At 32.9% G+C, this 26,850-nt stretch overlaps 1 protein-coding gene across 3 annotated transcripts in view; it reads left to right on the top strand.

The window, feature by feature from the left end:
• Nucleotides 1-307: 307 nt before the first annotated feature.
• Nucleotides 308-26,850, top strand: part of LOC109537128 (puratrophin-1) — a gene marked incomplete at its 5' end in the record, with an annotated part of 73,879 nt that continues 47,336 nt past the window's right edge. For 2 of the 3 annotated variants that reach the window (XM_048665619.1, XM_048665617.1), the window contains 2 exon segments: nt 308-539; nt 21,170-21,259. In XM_048665619.1, the coding sequence (XP_048521576.1) occupies nt 308-539; nt 21,170-21,259 (322 nt within the window). 3 annotated transcript variants of the gene reach the window in all.

The raw sequence follows: 26,850 nt of genomic DNA, 5'->3' as shown, positions 1-26,850 counted from the left end.
CAATGTAACACCTATGAAATAAATTCCGTAGCACAATTTTGCACTAAATCATAGTATGTCTTTCAGGAAAGTGGACTTACATCATTTTCAAAGTAATTGTGTTTGTAACTTCATTAACTGCAAACATCTTTAATGATAAAAACAATGTTATTTTTAGCAGCTTTTTTTGGAAAAGGTTCATGGTAAATTATATTCATTGTTATCACAAAAACACCACTTTCACATAAAACGACTCCAATGTTTGATAAATCAGCAGCAATGAACTAACGAATACGAATGTGTCTACGATAAATGTCTTCTTTTTCAGGTTCCGTTGGACGACTTAACGTTTCCGTGTCCTCAATGTCACCAGTACCTGCCTTTAGACAGACTGGAGGAGGAATTAGTGAAGTGTTCCTGTCAGTGCCTTTGTAGACTTCCGGATAATAACGTTAGTAAAAAGGACAGTTCGATACAGACTAGTCCCATGTTCGAATTTGTCGGTTCTATACCTCATATCGATAGTGATTCCGATGACGATAAAGAATCGATTAGAACAGGTAAGAACTTGAAAATATTTACTTTACTAGAGTTGTTTAACCAATATGGCAAAAAATCAAGACACGCTCCTATTAACTAATCAATGACCATCGAAAAAAGACTTATTATGCGCGTCCGAAATTGAAAGCTTTAGTGGAAAAGAAACGTTATTTAATTAATCCTTTTTTGTCCGCCTTCACATTAACTGTTGGAAATAAATCACAATTTAGAGCGTTGTTGTCAGACAAAAAACATAATTGATTCCGCTTTTCTATTGTTTAGACTTATATCGTCCATTTGAAAGTCAGCCACAACTATAATTAGTCGATAATTATTATGGTAAAATTGTTTAAACTCGTTACCATCGACTGCGAATTTGCGGTTTTCTTATTGCAGACACGTAAAACAACGTTACATCCTTCATGCATGCAACGTCCGAACGAAAGCATTTGAAAATCAGTTTATGGGTTCTAAAATATTTTAATAGACACCCATTTCAAATTGTGAAAGTGAAACTGTTTTAAAGGGGAATGAAAAATTGATAAAATTCAACTTTACCACGCTTTTTAGGCAAAAAATATATACGTTCTCAGCCAGACCCATTATCGCCTTAATAGCTCACATTGAAGTGCAATTGCGTATTAGTTCGAAATCGATTTCAGTAAATACAAACATGCTCAGTATATGGACCACACACGAATCGACAAACAAATAAAAAAGTAACCGTAGTTGTAGTACTTTCTGAAATGGATATATTTAGGAAAGCTCGAATGATCTTCGTGTGTGTCACGTTCACCAAATGGAAACGAAATTAGAAGTTTAATTAGATCTAAAGATATTGGTTTAATGGCTTTTGGATTAGCAGAAGCACTTCTTTACGTTGGTGAACATTAGATGTTGCCCTTGTTTGGTTTAAATGCTTTAGATGTTCGATACTTGTTGATAACTCAAAACCAGTAATAACGAGCGTCTTTTGAGTTGTTTTCAGCCAACTGTTCATAGTGAAAATTTATTACAAGAATTAACTTGATATTTAAAAGCCGTAAATTCATTTGAAATTTTTTCGAAACCACAACGAGAAAAGTGTTCTGTTTTCGGCCTAATTTTTCTTTTTTGGAGTTGGAAGTAGTCAAACCTCATCAAAAACGCTTAATTTTTCAATAGTATTTTGTACAGTGTTTGAACCTTATGGAAGATCAACAGCTTATTTTCCAAATGGTTCCGAAATTTCATAAAGCAAACTTAGGATCTTCCACAATGCATTCTGTCCACAAATTATTTGTTATTCAGCTGGAATAAATCAATATTTTTATCTCCTACATATTTGCGGCTTACCTAATGATAAAGGCCAAATATTCGTAACATTGTCGACATTTAGGCAACATACTTGAGACGTTAATCAAGTCATGTTCCGTTGAACGCCTACCTGTGTTTATATGATTTAGTTACAAAACATAGCGGAAACACATCAGAAATCATTTAAATAAAACATCTGTTAAAGTCGTTAAATGATGCGTCAAAAATCAATCGATGGAGCTTTTTATTTAATAAGCAGTTTTTCTTACTACGGCACCTTCGTGAAAAATAGGTTGATCGGATTTTAATGAAAATTTTCACTGTTTTGCGACTGGTACTTATCATTCTGTCTAGTCAAGTAAATAGGCGGACATGATTAAGTGTTGTTTAACAAATGGGTTAATATATCCGGATTGCTGAATGAAATATAATAATTTCGATGTCAAGCAAAGAGCTTTTCCTCACCTACTGCAGACCCAGACAATACATACTTTTGGTTCTGCCCAGGCAGATAGTTTTTGCGTAAAAACTTGTAAGGTACCAATACGAAAAAAAAAGAATTATTTTTAACTAGCAAGTAAAAAGTTCTGGTTGTTTTACCAATTATCGAAAGAGGATGAAACACGATCTCTTAGTTCGGAATAAACCCAACAAACAGCAAGATCCATTAAAATCAAACGTAAAATTTCCCATATTCCGATATTACAAAAACTTGTACTTTTTTTGTACAAACATTTGTACGACTCTGATATTACGAAAACAAGCTTTGTGAAGAATTTCTTAATAAGGTCAATGTCAGGTCAGATTGTTTTCTTTCAAGCCAAATAGTTTCGCATTATTCTTTGGATTATGTGCTTGAACGCGACACCTTATAGATCGATTTGTAATGTCATAAAATTATAAGCTTAGTTCCTTATTCTTATGGAGCATATAAGTAATTATTTTTTTTTAAATAGGGCCTCTCGAATTTATATTTAAAATGCGGTTATTTATTAATAATATTACATTCGAACGCATCCTTCATCGCATTGATTGTCATAAACGACACGAAAATATTACTTCAATTACCACCCACCAGTGATAGAAGATGATCTATTAGCTACGAAAAAAATCATCAATTATCCCGGATGCATTGTCATTTTCCAAGAAGTCAAGAGCACATTACAAGTCTAACAAGCACTAAAGTGTCAATTAAATGAAACAGAATTTCTCGAGCTAACAACTTCCCCATTCCGACTGGATTGTTACTGTCTAAAGATGCTTGATGCATCGCTCGAAAACTAATAAGCTGCAGCTAAACATTAACGTTTGCAGTAGTGGAAAAGTACCTACGAAACCTATCCACAAATAATTAATTGTTAAAAGTCGTCTTTCTTATCAACCTTAACCCACTCGCCGAAATTTTGCTACAACAAATCATCAGTAAAATGACTCACTTGCCTTACCCATTTTGATAATTTTGCGAAAGGTATTACATGGCGGCTCGGCCTTTGTACACACTTATTAGGAATAAGAACCATCCTGTATAAGTGTAATGAATCTTTAAGAAAGTACCTCTCCAGTCAAGGTGCAAACTTGACCCTATTATGAAATATTTGTGGGTGGTGCATTGCAAAGATTTGCTTAATTAACGAGACAAGATCGTACTACAATAGGGATTATGTACATAAATAAGAAATTAGGAAAGTGGGAGTCAACTGGATTATTTCAAATGCAACTCTCTAAACATGTTGCTTTGTTTCGCAATGGTAATTATTGTGATTGATTAAACAAACTATTGTGAGGAAAGTTTTGATTTTTTCCCTATGAGAATAGTGGAGACTTTGATAGCGTGCTAAGCATTTGGACAACTGGAAGTTTAATCGTATTTTTGAGTTGCTTTAACTCGCAGCAAAATGCGTAACGTGGACATGAGGAGCGTTTGTCTGAATGTACTATATGGAACACCTGAATACAAGAGGTTGAAAGTACAAACCGTTGACGACTTTCTAAGCAGATTATTGTATGCAAAATTTGTAGTAGAATCAACTTGGATGGACGTAATCCGATATGATTTATGATCATTATTCAGAACTATACTTTCAACAAATATATTAATTCCAAGTGCAAATGAATGATAGTAAAATGAACAAAAGCTCCAGAATAGACATTTTTTATGATGATAGATGTTCCACATTAATAAGATGATTCAACAACATGAAGATGTTCTATCTCAGTATTTGGGGAGCAAAACATGATGATTTTTAATTTTAAATAAACGTCGGTATCCCTAGATTAAGTAAAAACATATATATTGCAAGCGAAATGGGATGGTAATATTGATTTTTCAATGATTTTACAATGATTCTCTTGCCCCCTAACTATTTGCTGCCTAGCGTGTTTGGAAATAATGCTTTTCTCTTAATTAATACGGCCTTCAAGTTAATGAAAGTATCTGTTTCAGTTTGTTAAATTTTATGGAAATCTACCATTAATTTATGAAATTCTCAAATTTTGGAGACATCGAAACCTGTAAGTAGTCAACAGATTGCTGGCTTAGAACCGAAGCAAACAAAAGTCTTCATTTTTTGTTTATATTGAAAAGCTATGTTTTCAACGTAATTTTAATTGTAATCCTGTTACAATTTCAACTTAATTGAATATTCAATGTCGACAAAAATTAATAATGTGGACTGCCTCTGGATGTATCAGAAAAACATATTTAGTTTTTATTATTTCAAACATTGTAATTAATCCTAAAACATAGCTTAATACAGAAACACTGGCCATCTATCTGACTTTGAATGGCTTTGGCCAAACACTCTAAACTGAAAATTAGCTGACTAAAGGAATATTGTGACAGTGGACCTAAGTGTTGATATTTACACATTTAAATTAGGTAATCTTCAATTTAATATCCAAGTAAGATTTACAATGAAGCCTGATTGCATGCGGAAAATAGTTCACTTGACTAGAACTTCGACAGAATTGATTCGAACCTCTTCCGCTTCTTATACTTTGAATTGCCATCAAACATGCCCAACACTTGCGGTTGCATTATTTTATTAAGCCGATTTTAACGCACAGAAAAAAATATTTTATGATAATTGAAGTATGGCTTGACCCACTCAAATCCCGGTTGCTAAATAGAAACGTAAAACAGCGAGGAAATGCAAAGGTTCAGCCGGCTGTTTCTCACGCCGCAAAGTTTTACTTTTCCGGAATTTTGCACATTCACATGTTGTTAGATTGATTTCAAAAAGTAAAAGGCGATGCGGATGAGATAACAGGTCCGACTAGGACTAATGAAATATACACCTTGTTTTTCGCCTAGGGCCATCTACTGAAACATATCAAGTTACGTAGAAAGTCCATATATGGATCATCTTTAGCATTGATGTTGAAGTCACCGACAGTGAATATTAGTTAAATGATCATCATGTTAAAGCTCGCAATAGTATTTACGATCAGAACTTGTGTGTTCAACGCTTCCTGAAAATTGCCACTGTGGACTTGCAACATGTTCTCAATGAGAAACATCAAGAGAACTGAGGCTAAAAGTAGATACTATTGACGAATGAAAGTTCCAAAGCTCAGTCGACGAACTGTTAAAATATTTGGTTTTACAATTATTTCGTTAATAACTTTAACGTTCTGAATTGATATTCTTGTTCGATTCAGCAGCTATCTAATTCAATAAATAGCTATGTTATATATCATTTTGATATCTCCAAAAATAATATAAATAAAGTTGAACTGGTTTCTTTACCCATTTATAGATTCTCATCGATATTACGAGTCGATAATAAATCTTGAAAGGAAAAATTATAAATTATCGATAAAAACTATTCCAATTTCCTAAATGACCAAATAAATCAAAGACAAACCCGATAAAAGCGATGGAAAAAACACGGAACCGCTCCATAAGAGAAATAAGTCGGTAAGCGATCCAAAAAGCTAATCAAGGCCGCATTTGCATTATAGATTACAAAATAAATCACCAGTCCACTAGTTCTAGACTGTGGGTCAGTACTGTCCAGTCCCATAACGAGCCTGGTTTTTCTTAATCACGATTTTTTACGATCTTTTTCTATTTTCGGATGAATCACGTAACGGTACTGGTGCACGGAAAACATTTGTTATTTTTCGTATATTATGGTAGGTTCGGAATTTGTCATACAGAGGCGTTAATTTACAGACTAATAAATAGGGTTTTAATGTTTTTAACTGTCGCTCCTATAGTTAAATAAAGACAACAATGTTGTAGGACGAATTTTATTAATCAGGAAATCAGCGTCATGTGGTGCGATTTTATGGTCTGTTGCACAGATTGCTTAATTCTTCCTGATGTCATTTCAATGCCATAAAAGTGGTTTCATCGATTCATTAAATATACAGGATGATGAGAAATTCAATGCACATTGATGTCTTGGAATTTGCAAGCTGCGTTTATTATGCTTGTTTCTCTATTTAGAAATGATTTAACAAATTTAAGCAATTTTGGGTATTCTGGTTGATGCTCAGTTCATTGCGAGAAAAGTGAACACTATTCAAAGAATCATCCAAGACATAATATTTTTTCCACAGGGCCCACATTTTTAAATAAAGTAACTAACTTTTGAATAAATAACCAATTAGTTCTGGGGCTTTTTTAAAACGTTAACATTCAATGTGATTCAATAAAAGTCTTATGTTTTAGTTGCTAATTAAAATTTTCTCTTCTTTCTGATCTTTTATTATGGAAAAATTCCGTGAAATTTAGAAGCGCTTAAAATATAGAGTTACTTAGAAATATTTATTAATTTTCTTTGAGATCGAGTTACTGGCCAGATTTATACAGAAAGCTCAGTTCAGTTTAGGAAGATAATCATTTGCTTATGGAATTTCCTATTTTTGCATAATAAGCTGGAAACCAAATAAAGATCCATCAAATCATCAGTTTTCTATCTCTCTGTTCTTTTAATTTTAAATAAAGCAAAAGTGGTCCAAACTTCCTAAAGGAATTCCAAACTTAAATATTAGCTACTAAGTGCCACAGTAAATTCAGAAAATCTGGGAACAAGCAGCAAAAAGATAAATAAAACTAGTGTAGAGTGAATAGAATAAAAGTGTAGAAAGAGTTTGGTGAAAGTATTCGAAGCATAGAAGTAATGATAACCGGGAGAATTTCTTCAGAGTCTTAAAAAGATTAATAAATCAGAATTGAAACATACGCCAGGAGACACAAACGACTACTTAATGTGGAAACTATCGACGGAATTAACGGCGAAGACGAAGATGTGAAAGAAGAACAAACAAGAAAAATTGATAACCAACAAATGGAGTTACAGAAGTCTAGTCAGAAATACAGACAGAGCTGCAAATGTTCAAAAGAGAGAAATCAGGAGGATTCTGTCGAAAGCTTGGGCGATAAAAAACTTGGTTGAAATTGATCTAAATTTGCTACCAGAACTGTATAAAAAAGTATGGATTGGAAACATAACACTTCAGAAGACACGAGATAATAGTATCTAATAAATACAGCATTTTAAGGGCCTTAAAGATTTGCGAAAGAGTTCAAGAGAGGTAGGTAAGGAATATTATTGAAAACAAGTTGGAGATTTGCTCTTAGCAAAGGGGCTCCAAGAAGAGGGGTTGGGCAAGGCCAGGTGTTAACCTTAAGAGAACACGGAAAGACTAAACCGTTTCTCGAGGATTCACAGATATTCCACACGCCTTCGACAGTGTTTCAAGAAATTTCCTATAAAAAGCTAGATACCAAGAGGAGTGGACGTGACGTTCCGAAAGAACACGGAAAAGATGCGGTGCTTTGAAATATTTCGAGAAACAAGTAAAGGAGACGATTGCTCATATCTGAGGATGCAAGTCGTGTTCCCAACACCTGGAAGCCATTCGAACATGATATCTTTAAATGAAAATACCGCAGTATTTTTTATAGTGTCTGCTAAAGGCTTCAGAAGCCTTGCAATTACGATTGGATTATTACCTTGGATACCTTGGACGATTTTCTGAGGCAAATTTGGCTTTCAACCAAAGTTAAACACAAGAAGGAGATTTTTAACATGGACGTCGGTTAACAGATAGCATTTGCATGCAGCAGCAAGCGAATGATGAACAAATTTTTACGAACTTCTCTCAATAGGGTCGACAGATATGAATAGACACAATATCATCGTGAATTCTGTTATCCAATCTATTTTACTCTGTATTGCGTTGTGAATAGAGCTTTTAATTTAAAAGTATTTTTCATATTTAATTGCAATTTATTCAGGTCGCTTAAATAAAAACCCCCCCTAGGCTGGGCGATTACCGTAATGAAGGATCATTACGTTCGCACTTGCAAGTCACAAAATTAATATAGGTAACCCAGAACTCCCACACGCAAACACAATTTAACATGATCTACTTACACCCAATTACCATAAACAGACTAAAAGCACCGGAAACTAAATAGACCCGTTCATGTCATTATTGTAGAACCGTTTAATATCAAAAGGGTACTATTACTCAAAGTACGAATAAATCTTTCAAATGCCTGGCCTTATATTTCACCTTTAGTACTGTTATAACACCCGCAAGCGTAAATTATGTGGAAAGCTTTCTGCGCCTTGTAATTTTCTAAATAGATTGGAAAAAAAACCGGCTGGTTGTACTTTAGATGTAAATATGTCTAATGGACTTTATTAATTCAGTTCTTGAAAGCCAGCCTTACGTGAAAACATAAACATAAATACAACAGAGTTCTTTAATGCAAGAGAATGGTAAATATACTGAGACTGTTAAAAACAGTTGCGGCTCTCAACTTAGCCAAGTTTTGGCAAAGTGCAAGCAATATCAATATGCTGCAGAATCTGTGGATATAACTCAGCTAAATAGAGGAAAACGCACTCTTCAACACCACCCAATAAATAAAGATTAAGTCATAAATTGCAGCAGAAGGTGTGGATGTCTCCTTATCAGCAAACGGGGGAATTAATATGAAAATTTAAAAGCAAAAGTGGTTACTAGTGTTGGGCCGATTTGCAAGTCAGATGAGCTACTAAGATCTAAGACCATCCCACTTGGTGGCAGGCAACGATTTGTTTGCTTTGCTGTGCAAAGAGTACTGTATTGTGTCATTTGAATTTTAAAACATTCACAGATATGTCTTTATTAAAGTGACAATATCCGAGATCCGAAGGAATTAGAGATTAATTTTGATAAAAAAGGAACAAGCTTAGGCTTAATCTGATCTAAAATATAAAATAGAGATAAGATTTCGTAAAATGTACTAAATCTAAAAGGAAACATATTAGAGTTATTGTGAATGTAACTGAAGAACGACTTCAACAGTCAGAAAATATATGCCAGTGCTAAAGCAGATTTAGAATCATCAATAGAGAAAGCTCTGTTGGCAATGGGTACTCAATAGTGGCATCTTTCCTCTGCTAATTTTCCCACATAATTTACAATTTTTTCCTAATTTATTTTCCTTATATTTCCGTATGCCGGAGGCCGTTGCTTATCTAGAAGCTGCAGAAGTTTTCTATTATGCGGCTTCATAAGACAGGATACAAATATGCAATCTTGACCATATTTAAACCGGCGTGTACCACCAAACATGGCAAGCCGGTTATGGAACTATTAAAAGCTACGAAAAATGATTATCAGAACGTCGTTTAAATTTTAACAATATGCGACGAAATTGTACATAGTTTGTGAGAATTCCAAATCGCATCCGCATGTGTTTTTGTTCAGTAATAATCGGGTTTTTATGAACGGTACTTTTATTTGTTCCATTACTGTCTTTCATACATAGCTGGAAGGCAAGTGATCTCAGCATAAGCAAATCCAAGGTTTTAGTTAAAATAGCAGATTTTAATAGCTTAAACAACAATAAAACATATAAAAACCAACAATTATTGACTCTGACTGAGCCCGTGCTAGACAAATAAGTTCAGTTTTGGGTCATGGTTTGTTAGCAAAATTGTGTTGTTTGGAGACTTTTCTTAACAAATTTAGCGCTTAATTGGTCAAAGAGTTGTTCCAAAGCTTGCTAAATAGTTGGAGTAGTAATTTAACAATTCTACTGCTTTTCACCCATGCTTTGCTAGTGTTTTCCAAGAAAATACAATTATTTCTCCGACGCACAGAAAACCACAATCATGTCCTTCCACCCCCTACTATTTTTTTGCAGTAATGAAATTTTCAAGATATCTTTAATTGTCCGCATTGTTTGAAGGGGTTACTAGATCGCACTTAGAGAATACCAAAAAACAATTCTCTGTTATAGTTTTTCTCTAATATTTGAATATTTCTATTAGTTCTAACTGCAAATAAGAATCGCTCTCATAGCGAAGTTAAAAATGCTGCTATACGTTTTAAGCATCTTAGCTTTAATTTTCTTTAGTGTCAATTTAATATTCCCTAGTTATTATCAAGAAATTCAAAATGAATTAGAAACATTTGCAGAATATGCAATATTCATTAAAACCCTTTTTTTAATGCCTTCACTTTAAATATTGCACAAGTTACATTCCATGCGAATGCAGACAAAAAAGGTATCGGTTTCTTAATATCACTCCCACGTGGTTTCATAAATTACCGATTTTAAATTCCAAGTAAATCGTATCTTTCAGCAATATACATTTCGCCATTCCAACAAATTAATTCAATTTTTTCTCTATTTTTATATGTGCATAGTAAGATTGTCTATGGGTTTGGACCAGTGACTTCTTGCAAGAGGGATTGTTCAGTATAGTGTTTTATTCGCAAATTGATAGGCCAGTTTTGACGCTTCAAATGCTTCAATTGATTAAAACGCTAACTCTAGACTAGAAGGAGAAAGTATATGGAAATAATGAAAATGTATTCATGCCCTTCCAGGATAGTGTAACATTTTCGGTTCAAGTAGGATAAATGTATACTAAATAAACTCCGCTTGTTCCACTTTTTAAATTGGGACAGGCTTAAAACTGAGACTTCCTCAAAAGACTTGCAAGCCCGATCAACTGCGATTGTATGGATTATGAATAAAACTGAAGCAAAATACTGATTATAAGTAATATCAACAAATAATGGCAGATAGGTGGTCCTTCGAGCGGGATAGAATCAGAAGGTAAATTATGAGCATTAAGCCAATATAAATTAATATAGCAATGCAAAACACTGAATAATATTTCCGGCGTTCTAAAGCACCTAGGAAGTTATTTAATAATAATTCGCAAACTTGCCGGCTGAATACCAGATGAATAATGTAAATATTGAAAATGCGTTGGTTTTAATTTCAGTTTCTAAAGTTGTAAATAGTTTCGCTTAAAAGATCATTTTTACTGGTGCCGATTGGTGAAATCCATTAACCCATTTCTGAGCGACTCATATCAAATCCATTTCACGGAAACATGCAAATAGTCTCTAATATTCGTGTGGGATGACGCGTTTATAATATTGCAGCAATAACGAAAGTCTCAGTTGGTAATTGCTAATTGCAGGTGTCCGTCAAGAAATGGATTTTTCGTTGCACCGGTTATTAAGTGCAAGTATGTGTTCTATTACGCTCAAGGAAAACAGCATGTTATGAATGGCGGAGGCTTTCGAGCAATCTAATATACGCGTTTCTGTCCCATTAAAAACGCTTTTACGGTTGCGATGTTTCAAGACTAAGGTCCATGGGGAAGGGCATAAATTCCGACTTTGACAAGCAAAAAATCGAACTGTTTTACTGCTCTATTTGGTACTTCTATAGGCAACAACCTGTTAAGAACGCGTAAATCATATCGGCTTCAACTAGAGGCTTTGCCAGGAATATACGGTGCTAGTTCATGTTAGATTACACGGAAGATAGAGGCTGAACTATTACATCTTGGAAACGTTTTCCTTTTGATATTAACAATGATCTATAAAAGCTAGACCTGAAAAAACTTACTTGACCGACAACTTTCTAGTTCAGAAAAGAACCATTAGTTTTGCATTAGGGTGCTGGTGCTTGTACCACCATCAAAAATCGGCATTCACGATCTCCGAATTTAATAAATGCATATTTTAAATATCGATGTATCAAAGTGACCATTTATCTCTTAAGCCGCGGTTAATAATTTTAAATAAAACACATTAAAAGGCGATACATTCGAAAAGTAGTGCTAGTGAATCACTTGTACCAAATTCCTATCGATAACCCGAATTACCCGAAAAAGTCTTCAAAATTAGGACAGAAGAGTCTTGACCACTTCATAGCATCACAGTTGTCAGAATTTCAAAACTATAAAAACACAGAATTCTAAAAAAGATATTAATAAAACTTGGGGAAATTTCAACAATTTTCATAACTTTCACAAGTTATGACTAATAATATCAACGAAACTTCTGGTTTAGTATATTAACGAATGAATGAAGATGTTTTTTTCCTGAACCAGACACAAACGAAATTAAATTGGTTTTCCTCCAGTTCAGTTACAATTTTGGGACTTGCGATGGTGTGGAGATAAAAGTCAAATATTATATTAATTTTTTGAAAAATTTTAAACTTTTCGTTTAGATAATATCAAAAATTCCAGCGTTTCGCTTCCCAAAAATTCCGTATAAACCGCTTTTATAAGCGCCTGCTATAGATMGTTTAAATATTTYTTAAGCTCTTAAAAATGAAAATTCTTCTTGGGTACTTTAGCATGTGAATAGCATGCCTTTGTCGATTTCAACTAATTTTTTTTTAAATTTTTTACATTGTCTATCTTTTAAGTGAATCATTCGGTTATTTGTTCACAGTTCTTATAAGCTAATAATAAATATATCAATAGGCATAAATTGTTGAAAATTAATTAAATGCGGTAACTCGGAGAGTCCGGCAATTAAGTTTCTGCAGTAATCATACAAAATAAGGTCTTAATTAACCAGGCATACGCATGACAGTCACAAAGAATGCTAAACCAAATGAAAAGAAAATGATATGCAGGAACTAATTACTCGGCTAATCACTTCAATTAGTTTTAGCTACTTTATATAACTCATTTAATAGTTTATATAATTTTAAATGTAGTCTTTATGAAAAATCTTTATGAATTATCTGGTTGAGAATCGTTGTTGGATAATTTGAAAGAGTCTTCAACAAATCCAAATTATTCACTAAAGCTTGCGGAACTGGAATAAGCTATTGAAGTATATAAATTTCCCTCAAAGCCCTGCTCGCACACTCAGCAACAGTATCATCGCAAGCTTGAACCAGACATTAAGTACAAATTGAGGTCATTTGCATTGTTTTCTGCAAACCCTGTTGGCATATATTATCGATAAGGCATTTACTAGCTGTGGGACAATTCTGTAAATCGAATAACCTGAAAAATGTACAGTGTATTTCAATTTGTGGTATCTCAAAATGACCACCCACAAAATACCGCTATGTTTTTAACAGCTGTTCTACTCCGGTTAATCAGCATGCGTTATTTACACACAAGCATGTATGAGTGCAACCAAAAAGCTTTTATTGAAATTCAGTTACGGCATTTATGCAATTGTAGGTAAGTTTTACGTCATTGTTTCCTTGGAAGTATGGCATTTTATACGGCGTGAAGCAATCGTCTGGAGGGTCCGTGGAAGAACCTTTAAGCCACAGAAAATATTTATTACGATGATTATGTCGCGGAATATTGCATGGAACTAAGTTTGAAAGTAGGCATGCAAATTTTCCGTCATTTATATCACCCAAATAATCAGAAAATCTATAACCAGACAAGTTTCTTGAACTTGGGTTGCAGAAAGTTTATATTGAGATATTTAAGGCTTTAAAGTTGCAAAAACCGCTTAAATTTAAGTAGTGTTAATCACTTAAAAGCAGCGTTAATCCCACGATTGGTTGGTCATAAGGGGATCTTCTGCAATAATTGCCGAAACTATGGAATTCGTGAAAAGTTCCACCAATCAAACAACTCATTGTTAGTTATTAGAATACAATTCTTTGCTTTTTAAAGTGTTTAGTCTTGCATGTCCGGAACTCAATCCGGAAGCGTTTTTGCATGTTCCAACGAGAACCAATGATCAAAACAACCCAAAACGCACGTTTTTATCCAGTTGATAATTAGCACAATGTATTTGGTGTATCAGATTTATAGAAATACAAATTTTTCAGATAGAAAAATATCGTAAACTTAGATGGCCTCACTCACTCTGCAAGTGAGCCTCAGTCAGGCAGTCCCTCAAGAGACATGACGCCCAGATTATGATTTTTTTTACTCTAGCTACAAATTAACCCTCTAAATATGTTCAGTTCAGTCTTTATTTTATGATTTACATGTATCTTTATTTTCGTCTATATAATAAGTTTTTGAATATATTCAAATTAATTTCAAGCAGAAGACGCAATTATATTCTACTGGGCAGTGGATTACAAGGCAATGATAAAATATATTTTTCTGTATATTTTGCATCGCACTGACGCACATAAAAATATATAAAACTAGAGACTATATAGATGGGAAGGAAAATATATAAATGTATACAATGGCAGTGAATTGAGAGCAGAATTGCTCCACTATTCAGTTAACTGGATCGCTTTTGAAAACAATTGCGTAGCAGTATTTCCTCAAACAAACAAAAAAACGACCCTTCCATTATTTCGCTCGACATGGACAAAGGCATAAAGTCGTCTAAAAGGCTGATACCGATCTGGGTTTTCGATTTGCAGGCCTTAGAAATGCGTCGTTCTAATCATTTACTTACGCTTATCATCATTGTTGGTCAAAACAGTGCAATCCGATTACTACTTTGCAGTAATATTTAGCTCGAGCCGTCTATTGTGAATTACCTGTACTACTTTAAAATATATTGTACCCAAGTTATCTTGATTTGAGCGCATTGTGTTTCAATGCGCTTTGTTATTTATTAATGTTCAACTGTTGCTCAACTATTTATGGTCAATGTCAACCAGAGTCAAGAGCAAAAATAAATTTACGTTTTCTGACGCAAATGATATTGATGATCGACGACCTGAAATCATTTTTTCACACCAAAACATGATCTGAGATATTTAAAGTAAAGTCCTGAAAGATTTCACACACTAAACACTGTGCACAACAAATTATTGAATGAGGAGAAAAAAAATGTGCTTTATAGTTAAACCACTCACAACGTCATCAATTTTTTGTGAAGATTTTTTTTCGATAAAATCTCCATGGGTTTGTTGTGTATTTGATCAATTTTTTGGATATTTTCTGGAAAATTACAGTCGATTATTGGAGCAATTTTACCAATCTCATGTGCCAAACACATCAGGCTTTTCCTCCTGCATATCGCTTTTTCACATTGTTTTCTTCAATTTTGAGCTTAACTAGTAGTTGTTAGTAGATCTTTATTTTCTAATGCGTGTTAGTTTTAGGAATTTAATTCGGACTTTATCTGGGCGTCTACTTTTTTCTAATTCCCTGTTATTTGCAGACAACAGTTCCTTTATTTGTTAAGTTTGATCCATAGTCTCTTTGAGTGCTTCCAATGTTAATTTGCATGAATTTCATTTTTGAAGAACTTAGTTTCTTCGCTAATCACTAAAAGTATTTTCTATTTGAGTTTCAATCGAAAAATCATCGGGTCAATTATAAAGAAAATTGTCATAGAGGCAAGCTAACAGTTTACGGCGTCCAACATTTTCGGTCTATTATGTAACAAGCTTAAATCTGTTCCAAAATCGAGGTCAGGCAGATAGAAAATATTCTGTCTTTTCAGGTAAATTATCTCAACTGATTGGGAAAAATCGCAAATTGCTTCCAATTACGGGGTAAATTCCCAGATTTTGTACACAGGATGATTTAAGGAAAGTTTTTCGCTGTAATAGTCACGTTCACTTCTTACGTTAAAGCTTTCGAAATTAATTTAGAATATTACTTACTTAATTACACTTAACTTAATATATTTAACAATAAAAATATAAAAGCAAATTGAAATAAAATCTCAATCTTTTTTCATAATTTAACTGGATATGATAGTTCCTTATTATTAATAATTAGTTTTAATTTTTTAGGTATTTCTGTAAAATGAATGCAGAATGTTAAATAATAAATAATCCCAGTTCCATCAAGTGTAAATTTTCCACAATTGAATAATTGTCTAAATTAATCAAAATTCTGCCCTGTCGTTAAAAATCTGAATTTAGAGCAAACGCTTTTCCATGTATTTCTCCGTGAAACAATAGAGTGAAATGTCCAAATGTCCTTTCGTAATTTTAAACAACAACAACAACAACAACAATTCTTAGCATTCCAAGTTTTTACTATTTCCCTGAATTCAAAATCCTCTTATTTCCAAAAATCATAAGCCAACAACCTAACTTTACCACCCTGAATTTAATAAAGCATTTCTAAAACCAATTAGCTAATTATCAGCTGCATACTTCAAGGGATTACGCGGCCGTATTCATACAAGAATGTACAAAATATGGAAAATCAATCAATCAACCCACGATTAATGTGTTTAATAGTGAAAATTGAATATTTATTAATGCCGTCTGCCAGAAATGTTAAACACACACCTGCCAAGCGAAACACGGTGATTATTGAACAGTTTTTCCCATCAATTTGAATATATTTAGCCGGAAGATTTATGTTCTACTTGAAGTCATCTAAATTCATATTAACGAGATTTATTTACGAAACTAATAAAATTTAAATAGCTTCCGGATGTGCGGTAAAGTATGTAAGTAAAGAACAAAAACCACTGGGAATATAAAACGCAAATTAAATTCGGAGTCAGAGCCTGATGGAATGGGGAATCTATTATTTATGGGGCGTTTTATTGGCGTTAGATAATCGATTGGCACATTTAGGTAATGAATAATAGAATATGTGATGGAATTCTTGAAGCTCTTGAACTGGCTTTTTACTACTATTTGTAACCTAAATACCGTCCATTCAAAGCCATTTTATTGGGTTGCATAATTTCTTGTCAATTCGTTTCGATACTACTAGATGATTTGTGGCGATCTGTATGGTGTTTAAAAAGGTTAATTGATTTTGGATCATTTCAGTTTGAATAAACTGCTTCTTCGTAGAACATAAGTAAGCTTAGGCGCTGTAAGCACCAAAAATCAGATTATCACCAAAAAAGATAGATTCCATGCTCATTTTGGTCGAGTAGAGCAAGCTCCCATTGGGTATTGCAGATCTGGTCGCAAGGTATGCAAAATCAGGGAAAAAATCGGCGCTTACGCAAGGAAGTATGCAACCCAATGTGGTCTTTAAACGACACCAACGTGATGGAGATTTGTAAACCGTGGCAAGAATGCGAATAAATGAATATCATTTCGGCCCACCTGTTTAGGCGGTCCGCAGTTCTTAGTAATTTGAAGCCAGATTGCTATTTTTTGTTGTTTTATGAGGTTATTCCACTTGTTTCCATTGAATGAACCGATAATGTTACCTACTGAGCACAATATTGCTCTAGTAAACACCCACGTTGGCCGACATTTCATAATCCTTAATGGCAGGTGGTCATTTGCCTTTCTATGGGGATCGCATTGTACCAACATTTACAATTTATTTATCTATCTGAACGATTTATACACAATCCTGCTCTTCAGGACATTTTAAGGAAGGGACTCTTTCACGTGGATTAATTTTGAAAATTCCCTTTCTTAGCATGTATGCAGTAAATTTAGCAATAAGAGCTTATATTTTCCATTACGACAAAACCCATGAAGTTGTGTAAATTTAGGTTTAATGTTGAATGTATCAATACTACTTAGCATGTCCTGGCTTCTTAATTGGTTCAATTCGATAAATTTCAATTAAACATAAGAAATGGTTAATTGTGCTAATTCAAACCGTACGTAAAAACCAGTGCTCTTTTTGTTAAGACTAATTTATTATTAATAAGCTATCAGTAACAGTAAAAATCAGTAACGGTGCAATTTTCAAAAGATAATCACGCATTTATACATGTCCTCCGGAAATCCCCATCAATTACATCACAAAATACGGAATGTATATGTGAATACATAAGGATTATCTCTTCTTGATTTAATAATAATCTTCAGTAGGAAATGTTGAATGTTCAACAAAAAAATTTGAAATTGCTCTTTGAAAAAACAACTAACAGAAGAAAATTTGCCTGAATATTGATGGTGATTCAGTTACAAAACGAAAAAATGCGCTAGTCTTTTAGGATATAAATAAAAAATGTTAATATAAGTTATCCATATTTTTTATTCTGTACATAAAAACCTTATAAGTCTCTTTATTTGAAAGATATATTCTGTTGAGGTTTTAAAACAAATATTGATCGCTGAATATGTAAATTAAAATTTATTCCAAACATATTAATTACCCGCCCAATCAACAAACAGTTACTCACCATAACCGTCATGTATTTTACTAGTTGTTGGTATCTAAACATTATAAATACGGGTCTGATATAATGTTTAACCGAGCCAGTTAAATTTACTATCCTTTATACAATTCAATTAGTTAAAACGGAAACTTTATGGCAATGAATGGATTAGTTTAAATGCGGCTGCGGTCTCGTTTGGTTGATGTTGTTTTTTTCTCTTGGACTAGTTTAGCTGGAAAAAATTGCGCCGATTTTTGTGGAATTTAAGATTATCTGCTTAACAATGACTACCTGAACAATAGAGCTCGGTAAGCAGTTTCTATCAATGTTAATGTCTTGTTCGATAAATAAGTAGTACAGAATAGTACCTACACATGAAAGCCAGCTAAATAATAATCAATTAATTCAACTAGTTTTAGATCGATATAATTTTATATATACGGTAGACTTCTTTTTTCGAAAACTTTCGAAACTTGAACCTTGAAAGCAACGAATATGTGCAAAAATTGGAAAGTTTGTACTTTTCTGCTGTGGAAATGCGACAAAGTATAAATTTTGTCACTCAATATCCTGCATTTAAGATGTATCAACTTAAATCTATAAATATTCAGGTTTTGGAAATAAACGCTAAAGCGTTGCAGTTGTACAAATAAGTTTGATAAATTTACAGCGGCTTTGGCATTGGATTCGTACTAGTTGTATAAACATACGTAGAGAAGTGCTTTATAAATATTCTTGGGTGAATTGCTTCTTAAAACCTATTTTTACCTTAGAATAGAACCTTAGAATGTCAATGGAAAATCGGGCACAACCAACTCGTAGAAAAAAGAATTTAAATAACACCCGAGAAGAAATAGCCAAAAACATTTGTGTTATCAATATTGGCTCAAAAAATCATTAAATAAAGCTGTAAACAGGTTAAGCGAACATTACTAATGATCCTATGAAACGTGGCCAACACGAACGATCCTAGAATTAACCACTTGGACAATTTGTATTTTTTTATTTTCTTTTTATTATTATTATTAACTTGAACGACTGAGACTGCATTTGAACAAATAGAAGTGTGCAATGAAAATGTTAATTGAGAATTGAGAAGCGGATATGATTGTTTCCCGAAGTTATTTGAATTAATTTGAAATATTGATACCAATTTTATAGTTTTATGTGATTTATTTCAAATGAACTGTCAAAACGAAGAAAAAGGCCACTTTTTCGCGGGAATCAAGAGGACAACAAGAAGAAAACCAAAACTGTTTGTCAAAGACATGGGAATTGGAAGATAAGTTGCTAAGATCTTGAATATAAAATATTGCATGCAAAACAGCTCATTTCCGTAATGCAAAAATTAACATCGGACATTCTGATAAAAGCATATTCGTGCTTGAAGCGAATTTCCAAACGTTGGTTGAATGGCAACAATAAGCAAACTTAATCTTTCACACCGATGGGTTCTCATTTTAATTCAAATTTTGAAACCGAAGATAAGATCATCTAAACGAACAAAGTAAACTAAATAGGCATTAAACCCAGGCCAAGAAACTCTTGAGAGAAACAGTAAAATTTTCCTGATTCACTATTGCCAAAAACCATTACACCTTTTTCCCACGCCTATTGTTTAGTTATCGACTATTGTATTCCCATCTCTCGTATTATATTGCGGTAGTCTATGGCAGCTAATATTGTCATAGGATATCGACGATCAAATATACTTTTTGTTTCATTTTTATGCTGGTTCCGCCCGTGTTTATTCAGTGAAATTGGATACATTGCATGAGGAATTACAGGAAGAGCTGTATTGTTCAATTCAATACCTAGAAGAGGCGCTCTGTCCAGAAGCTCTAATTATCATCAGTATTTATTTATTGTGTAGTTGCTAGAGCAAACAATAAAATGATGTTGATGTTGCGGTCATTTTCATACAACTGGCTTTAAAATCTAGTTTACACCCACAGTTCAGAGGGAATTCGCTTTTTTTGGAAAACAACCAATTCACATACAAGTTTAGATCGATGGATATCTGGCAAAGTTCATCTTCTCGGTTTATAACTGTAAAAGCTCAAGACGCGTATCTCTATAGGATTCCAATAGCAATTGCTAAATGTGATTGTTTATGTTTTCATAGTGTGTTAAGTTTTATGCCTCATCAAGTGCTGCAGATGGCGTGCTGAAAATGGCGAAGGAAGATTAACATATCTGTTAAGAGAATACATGCAGACGTCCTGGTTTACTTGGCTAAATAGCTAATATATCAACGTTTAATGGTTGAAATACGCCACAACGAGTGCCACAAACTTTATATAAAATAATGAACAATTATTGTGACAAGAAAGTTAACTGACATTGTTTTTGCAATATTAGTACATTTAGACATTTAGTATATGCAATGCTTCGAATTAGTATTTGCAATCATATCAGCTTTGAAAAATATATATTTATTACTGATGATGAATGAGGGCGATTTGTACAATAATTGTGTTTAAAGATTCAACCATTTGCTTTATCAAAAGCGCTAAATGGAAAAAGTATAACTCAAATTTGCAGTAAAATAGTTGGAGGCTAGAAATGTTTTGCAGTTGCCTAAATGTTACCTAATAAGAAGCAGGGTGTTTGAAAAAACACTGGGTTTCTAAAGAAATCATCAATCAAATTTCTTGTAGTATAATGAAAAGCAAATCTAGCAAAAATAATGCAAAATGAAATTTACTTTTTAAATGAGCATCTTGAACCATTGATATTATTTCGTATGTTTCTTTAATTATTCTTCACAAACTGTTTATTCCGCTCACCAAATCGAAAATTTGTAACTAAGCTTCTCTCGTATTTAAAAGTGTGAAAAGTTCGTGTTGTTGCAAAGATAACTAAATTACATGGCGTTCAAATTTACATGGTTTTGAAAATTGGAAATGTTCGGATTTTTTTAATGAACAAACGTATTTATGCGTTAGGCTATTTTTCAGTATTGTAATCCGTTGCAATAGAAATTATTGAAATATATTACCATTAAAAGGATGCAATGTTTATTAACACATAATTCATGTTTTAACAACGTTCTGACACTTTTTACCATACATTCATTTTTTTATTTCAGGAGCAACAAATAAGAAAATGGAAATCGCTAGGCCTAGAAATATATCGGAACTTCCCGATAAACTGCTGATGTCTGGAATAAATCTTCCAGGTACGTTTTAATTAATTGCTGAAAATAACAATAAATGTGGGAAATCTGGTAGCTTCCTAGCTACTTTAAACAAAAGTGTTAGCAGTTTAACATATGTTTTTTTTACCAAAGTGCATACTAATGACATGGCAAACTCACTGAACCAGAAGCTCAAAACTCAACTGTTATTCAAAAACTTTACATTAAAACGTTTGTTTACTAAAATAAATATTTTTGTCGTAAAAAATGTGTTTTGATGTCAACCAATTTTTGAACATTTCTTTCTCGGGCACTAAAAATAAACTTAATCACAAAGTTGAAAAAGAAACATTCAACACGCAGTTTTAATGAAGAAGAGTTGAGTTCCACCACAACTTTGAACGTTCTACTATTTTTTGTTACCTCAAAACTAGACAAAATCTGGACAGATTAACATTGAAAAATTGCAAAACTTCACCACACAACTGCCATTGCACAAATTCCTACATGTTAATTTTTCGAGTAGTTTCAGGCATCACACACAGAAGCGAGTTGGCTTTGTATTTCCATTACCAATGCTTCCTCACATACCTGCATAATTTTAAATTGGCTCACGTAGATCGGTGGTAAATTTGAATAAACAAAATTGATCGGATTGCGGCATAGCAAAGAGCATGTAAAGCGGTTGTTTGAATTAATATGAGAAATCTGCAAATATAGACTGCGATAAAACTGGCTAGTAGAAATGATTTATACGAATTTCCGCATACGCTTGTTTCATATTAGATTCTCCCGTGTTAAAAAAACCGATTGCATATTTGCTTCACGAAATTTTCCTTCGGGCACATTGTAATAGGTTATTTAAATTATTTTCATTTCAAATTGAAAATTTGTTCGCTTGGAAATTATGTTAATCAATTCGTATTTGATTTGTGACTAATCTCACTTCATATGGGAAACTTGCCATTATAACTGAAACCTGTAAGTGAATTATAACTAGGTACTGGCGAATGATTAGACAAACTGCCACTGCAAAAATCAACATCCTGTAATCAATTTTGAATTATTCCTAATAATCGATTTGGATTACAAAAAACTAAACACATATTATTTATTATCCAGAAGGAAGGAAATATACCTATTATTATGTATACTGTTTCCTTCGCTATTGGCAGCAAATGCCTCTATTTTGGTAAATGAGTGGTAAGAATAAATACACATCTTTTAAGTAATGTAAACTTTAAATTACATTTCTTAGCAAATTTGTATATTGAATGGGAGCTTCAATCCAGATGTTTTTTTGTCAAAAAATGCTCTACGAGACACGACCATAAATGTGCTGTAATTTAAAACTGTTTTTTGCCTGCCATAATAAATTACACGGCATTCATTCATATGATTGATTCAAATGGCTTAGAAAATCGGATAAACATAAAAATCATAAGTATTTTTATGCAATTATTTTGTTTAATGGATCACATATTTAATTAAGTAAAGGCAGTAAGAACTATTACAGCAATATATTTCATTATATTACTTTTGGGATATATTTGTCATAGTTTGATTAATTATTTATTAATGTTTAATTTGTATAATCCTATATTTTGTTGTTTCGTTTTTATTTGTGTATTTGTATCTATTATTGGCGTATGTAAGCATTCCAATGTAAAACATACATTTAAATAAATAAATCAGCATTATCATATCTGGGTTCAAACTTTTGGCCTAAGTGTTATGAACATCACTTTTCGACTTTTTCAATAATAAGTTATTCAGTGAAACTAATCAGGCTGAATTCATAGAGTATTGAGTTTTTTTTTTAATCCATAAATGTACTAAAATCTGTATGTTGGCTCAAAAAATATTTAAAAAATATGGAGGATTTCGAGATTTCCTAATTGTTTCAATCTGCCATATCTTCCAAATTTACAATTCACAATCTTCTGATATACAGAGTATTTTATAATGATATGTAATTATTTTAAGAACGAGCTAAAATACAATTTTCATGTGTTTTTTCTGTAGCTTTTTCTATTTAAAGTTATTTTATCATTAGTAATTACTGGTTGCTGGACATTTTAATAAGAATTTGTTGAACGCTCAAATCAATCTGCTTTCCTTCTGGTATACTACGTTAACTTCGTCGAAAATGCAAGCTCAGTTTAACATTTTTTACAAAAAGAAAACCACCAGACTCAAATTAGAGTAATTTATCTGAAAAAACCTTCACAATTACATACCAAACACGCCCCAAAAGTACACATGATTATGAACAACTCTGTACATATTTGAATGTGTTTTTTAGACTTTCATTTTAGAAAGTTCTTTTACAAACTTTTCATCCGAAATTTAAGTAATGTCTTTGTGGGTAAAAAAGTTGTTAACTGTTGAAACAAAGTGTGCTCAAGACATTTTGTATTCGGCCTCAGTGTACGACGAGGAGACTATTTGCACTAATCCGTCAGAAAAATAATCCTACCAACTGCGCCACTTGTATCTAGAATTGGAAAGATCCTTAAAAATAAACTTGGGAAAGTGCCATAGACTTTTGAATGAAACGAAGCGAAAACAATTTCTGCTTGGAAACCATACATGCAACATTATAATGTTTTTTACAAAAGAACAATCCTCATAAGTTAGTTGGTCGTTTGACAATGCAATAATCAGGGGGTTGAGAAAACAACGCAATTCGTGTTCCGGTGTATCACACCGAAATTAGTACGCAATTTTTTTTTGTCTGGAACTAAAAAAGATGTTCTCATTTCTCTATTATCAATTTAGAGACATCGTATGTTTCCCTATGAGATCACTAGACCAGCTTTGAATGCAGCTTGATTTGCATTAAGTATCCCAATGGTATCCAGGGAGGAAAATCAATTAACTCAGTGAACTTGCTACAGTTCTCCCCTATCAAATTAAAAACTTTCTCGTGGAAAACAACTTTTAGTAATCCAAATTGCAATTACTTTTGCTATTTGCAACTGCTTCGTATTAACATAGTTGGCACGTGTTTCAATAAACGCTTTTCATCGCTTTCTTTTCGCTTCATTTCCTATGTTTTACATTGAGTTTTTTACGGGTTTTAACACCATCCTAGCTAATTTACATATTACATAGCGCAGACTAGTTGTAGTTTTTTTTGGTGTTGTTACGTTATTGTCGAAGTAAAAGGTGCTAAATCTTTCACAGAGATATCTATCAAATCTGCCTACCGCTTTAAATGATAGATTTTCTTACGTTTTGCCTCCAGCTGCATCGAATGTGCGTTTGTTTGGTTAAGCTTTACTGAGTATAGGGAAATTGTCTTAGAACAACTTTCGCGGGATCTACATAAAGAAAAATGTGCTTACTTGCTCCGGTATCAAGCAAAAATCGGCAAGGAAAGGTGCCAGGCTCGATTACAAGCCGTAAAGGCAAAGTGCTTACTAATAATAGCTTTGGATTTTTGCAACATACAATATATCACGAAAATTATGAAATAAGTTAATGCACTCTAGTTAATATCAATTTAATGGACAGATAACCAATTGCATCATCAAGGATAGGTATTTTCTATGCATTCACCGTGCACGAAAAGTCCAATACCAATTTTATCGAAGACCAGTGTTTGACATTTGGGCATCAATTACCAATATTAAATCGATATAGTAACTCGTGTGTCACGCCCTGAGAGGATCGTGCTTAGTATTGTTCACTTATTTCGTTGACTTTTGGTTTCAAAATGCAAAAATTGGCTTTTATTGCATTTTGCTAAATTTATTTTCTGCGCCAACTTTCAATATTAACATCTTTTTTTGCCCCAGATTAACGTTTTGCAAACCTTTAATGCCTAATAATTTCGGGAATGGGTCGGGTGCCAAGACCAAATTTTGACTGGTTTTTGAGTTGGTCTTCAAAATATTTTTTATCCTTTGCTTAATCAAGGAATTTAATAATAAATGCTTAATGTTCAGAAAAAAACGACAAAAAGGGTCTTCAGCAGGATGATGGTCCGATGAATAAAAAGCTGGCTAATTGTTTGTTTGCAAAATTGCGCAAAATATTAAAATATAAACTCATAATTTTAAAAGAATTCTATGAATTAATAATAAGATGGTACGTTCGTTGGATTCCAAAAATGACGTGATTCTGTTATTCTGGAAAGCTACACTGTCATTGTTACTAAGACATATTCGTAACTTTAAATTAAATTATATTATTTTCCCTTGATTTAAACATATTAACAAATATTTTGAAGCAAGTTTTTTCAGCAATTTTGTTAGGAAAAGTTGGTTGTTGTAGCAAGGAAATAAACATTTTCGTAATCTTTACCGATGTTTCGCATAGGTACTTATGATTGTTTCAAGAGCTTCATTAAGTAAATCTGGTTCGCGTTCCTTGATTCGAAAAAAAACTATAAAAAGAAAATTTGAAAATTCAGGTTTTCAAGTTGAAAATGTTGACAAAAACTGAACATTTTAATGTTAATTGGATACCAAACTCATAACCCAAAAATGTAAAAAATCGTACTTGTAACCTCATAAGGGATTGATCCGATCCCATCGATAATTTTATCTAAACTAATAAATTGAAGGAAAAATTAGGAGAAAATTATATGACGTTAAATTGATTGGTTAAAATGTATTTAATGTTTGTAAAAAGGATGACAACAAAAGAAGCAACTTGAATTTATAATAAACATTTGCATCTGAGAAGAAACTTCTTCCCCTCAAACTCTCCCTTATCCCATATTTTTGTGGAATATTAGTAGAAATAGGCATTGAAATCAATTATTTATAATTATCTGACTTTAATACCATTCATATTAGAATAAATATAAGAAAGTGTTAGAAATATAGGAGTGAAATAGGTTTTTATGAATCTGTCAAAAACGCTATAAATAATTTCCTAATGTGGCAAAATGTTGTTAAATTAGAAAAAAATTGATAGCAAAACAACATAAATTTTTGCGAAAAAATATAATGTCTAAATTAGTGGATATATAATAATAGGAATTAGTGTGTACACACTGGATGAACTCAAAGAATCGGTCTTTTTCTATTGAAGTGTGTAATTAACAGTATTTTTGAAGCCTTCAAATGTACATTTAGCCTAACCCTTTCGACTTATTCAGTCATCATCAGAGCCTCTACATTACAGCACGGTTCACACCATTTTACACTATTTTAGACAATTTTAAACTCGTTTAGTCTGTTAGTGCTATTACTTTATTTTAACTTATGGACTTGCGGATGCTCACAGGGGCATCAATTGTGCATTGATTGACGAGTAAATTGTTTTCCATATCCTTTGTATCACCCATTAGTGCACTAAGCGTTGTATTTTCTGTAATGTAGGGCCCCTGATGATGACTGAAAAGTCGAAAGCGCTAGGCTAAACGTACCTTTGAAGGCTTGAAACAGACCGTTACTTACACACTTTAATACGAAAAAGACGGTTTCTTTGATTTGAAGGATATATATACTTTGGAAGAAATAAAGTCTGACAGCAGGATCGGAAATTCAGAGAATTTTACTAAATTTAACAGACTTGTTCAAATTTAAAAAGTTATTTTGGCAAACGGTGTAAAATCTCTAAAGATCAAAGTTCTGTATAGCAAAGTTCTATATGGTTGAAGCGGATTCATGTTTTTT

Source organism: Dendroctonus ponderosae, unplaced genomic scaffold (genome assembly GCF_020466585.1).
Source record: "Dendroctonus ponderosae isolate FM_Combo_2020 unplaced genomic scaffold, Dpon_F_20191213v2 Dpon_F_20191213_4, whole genome shotgun sequence".
In the NCBI taxonomy this organism is placed as follows: domain Eukaryota; kingdom Metazoa; phylum Arthropoda; class Insecta; order Coleoptera; family Curculionidae; genus Dendroctonus; species Dendroctonus ponderosae.
The sequence above is the reverse complement of the archived record's forward strand: the minus strand, read 5'-3'. Positions and strand labels throughout refer to the sequence as shown.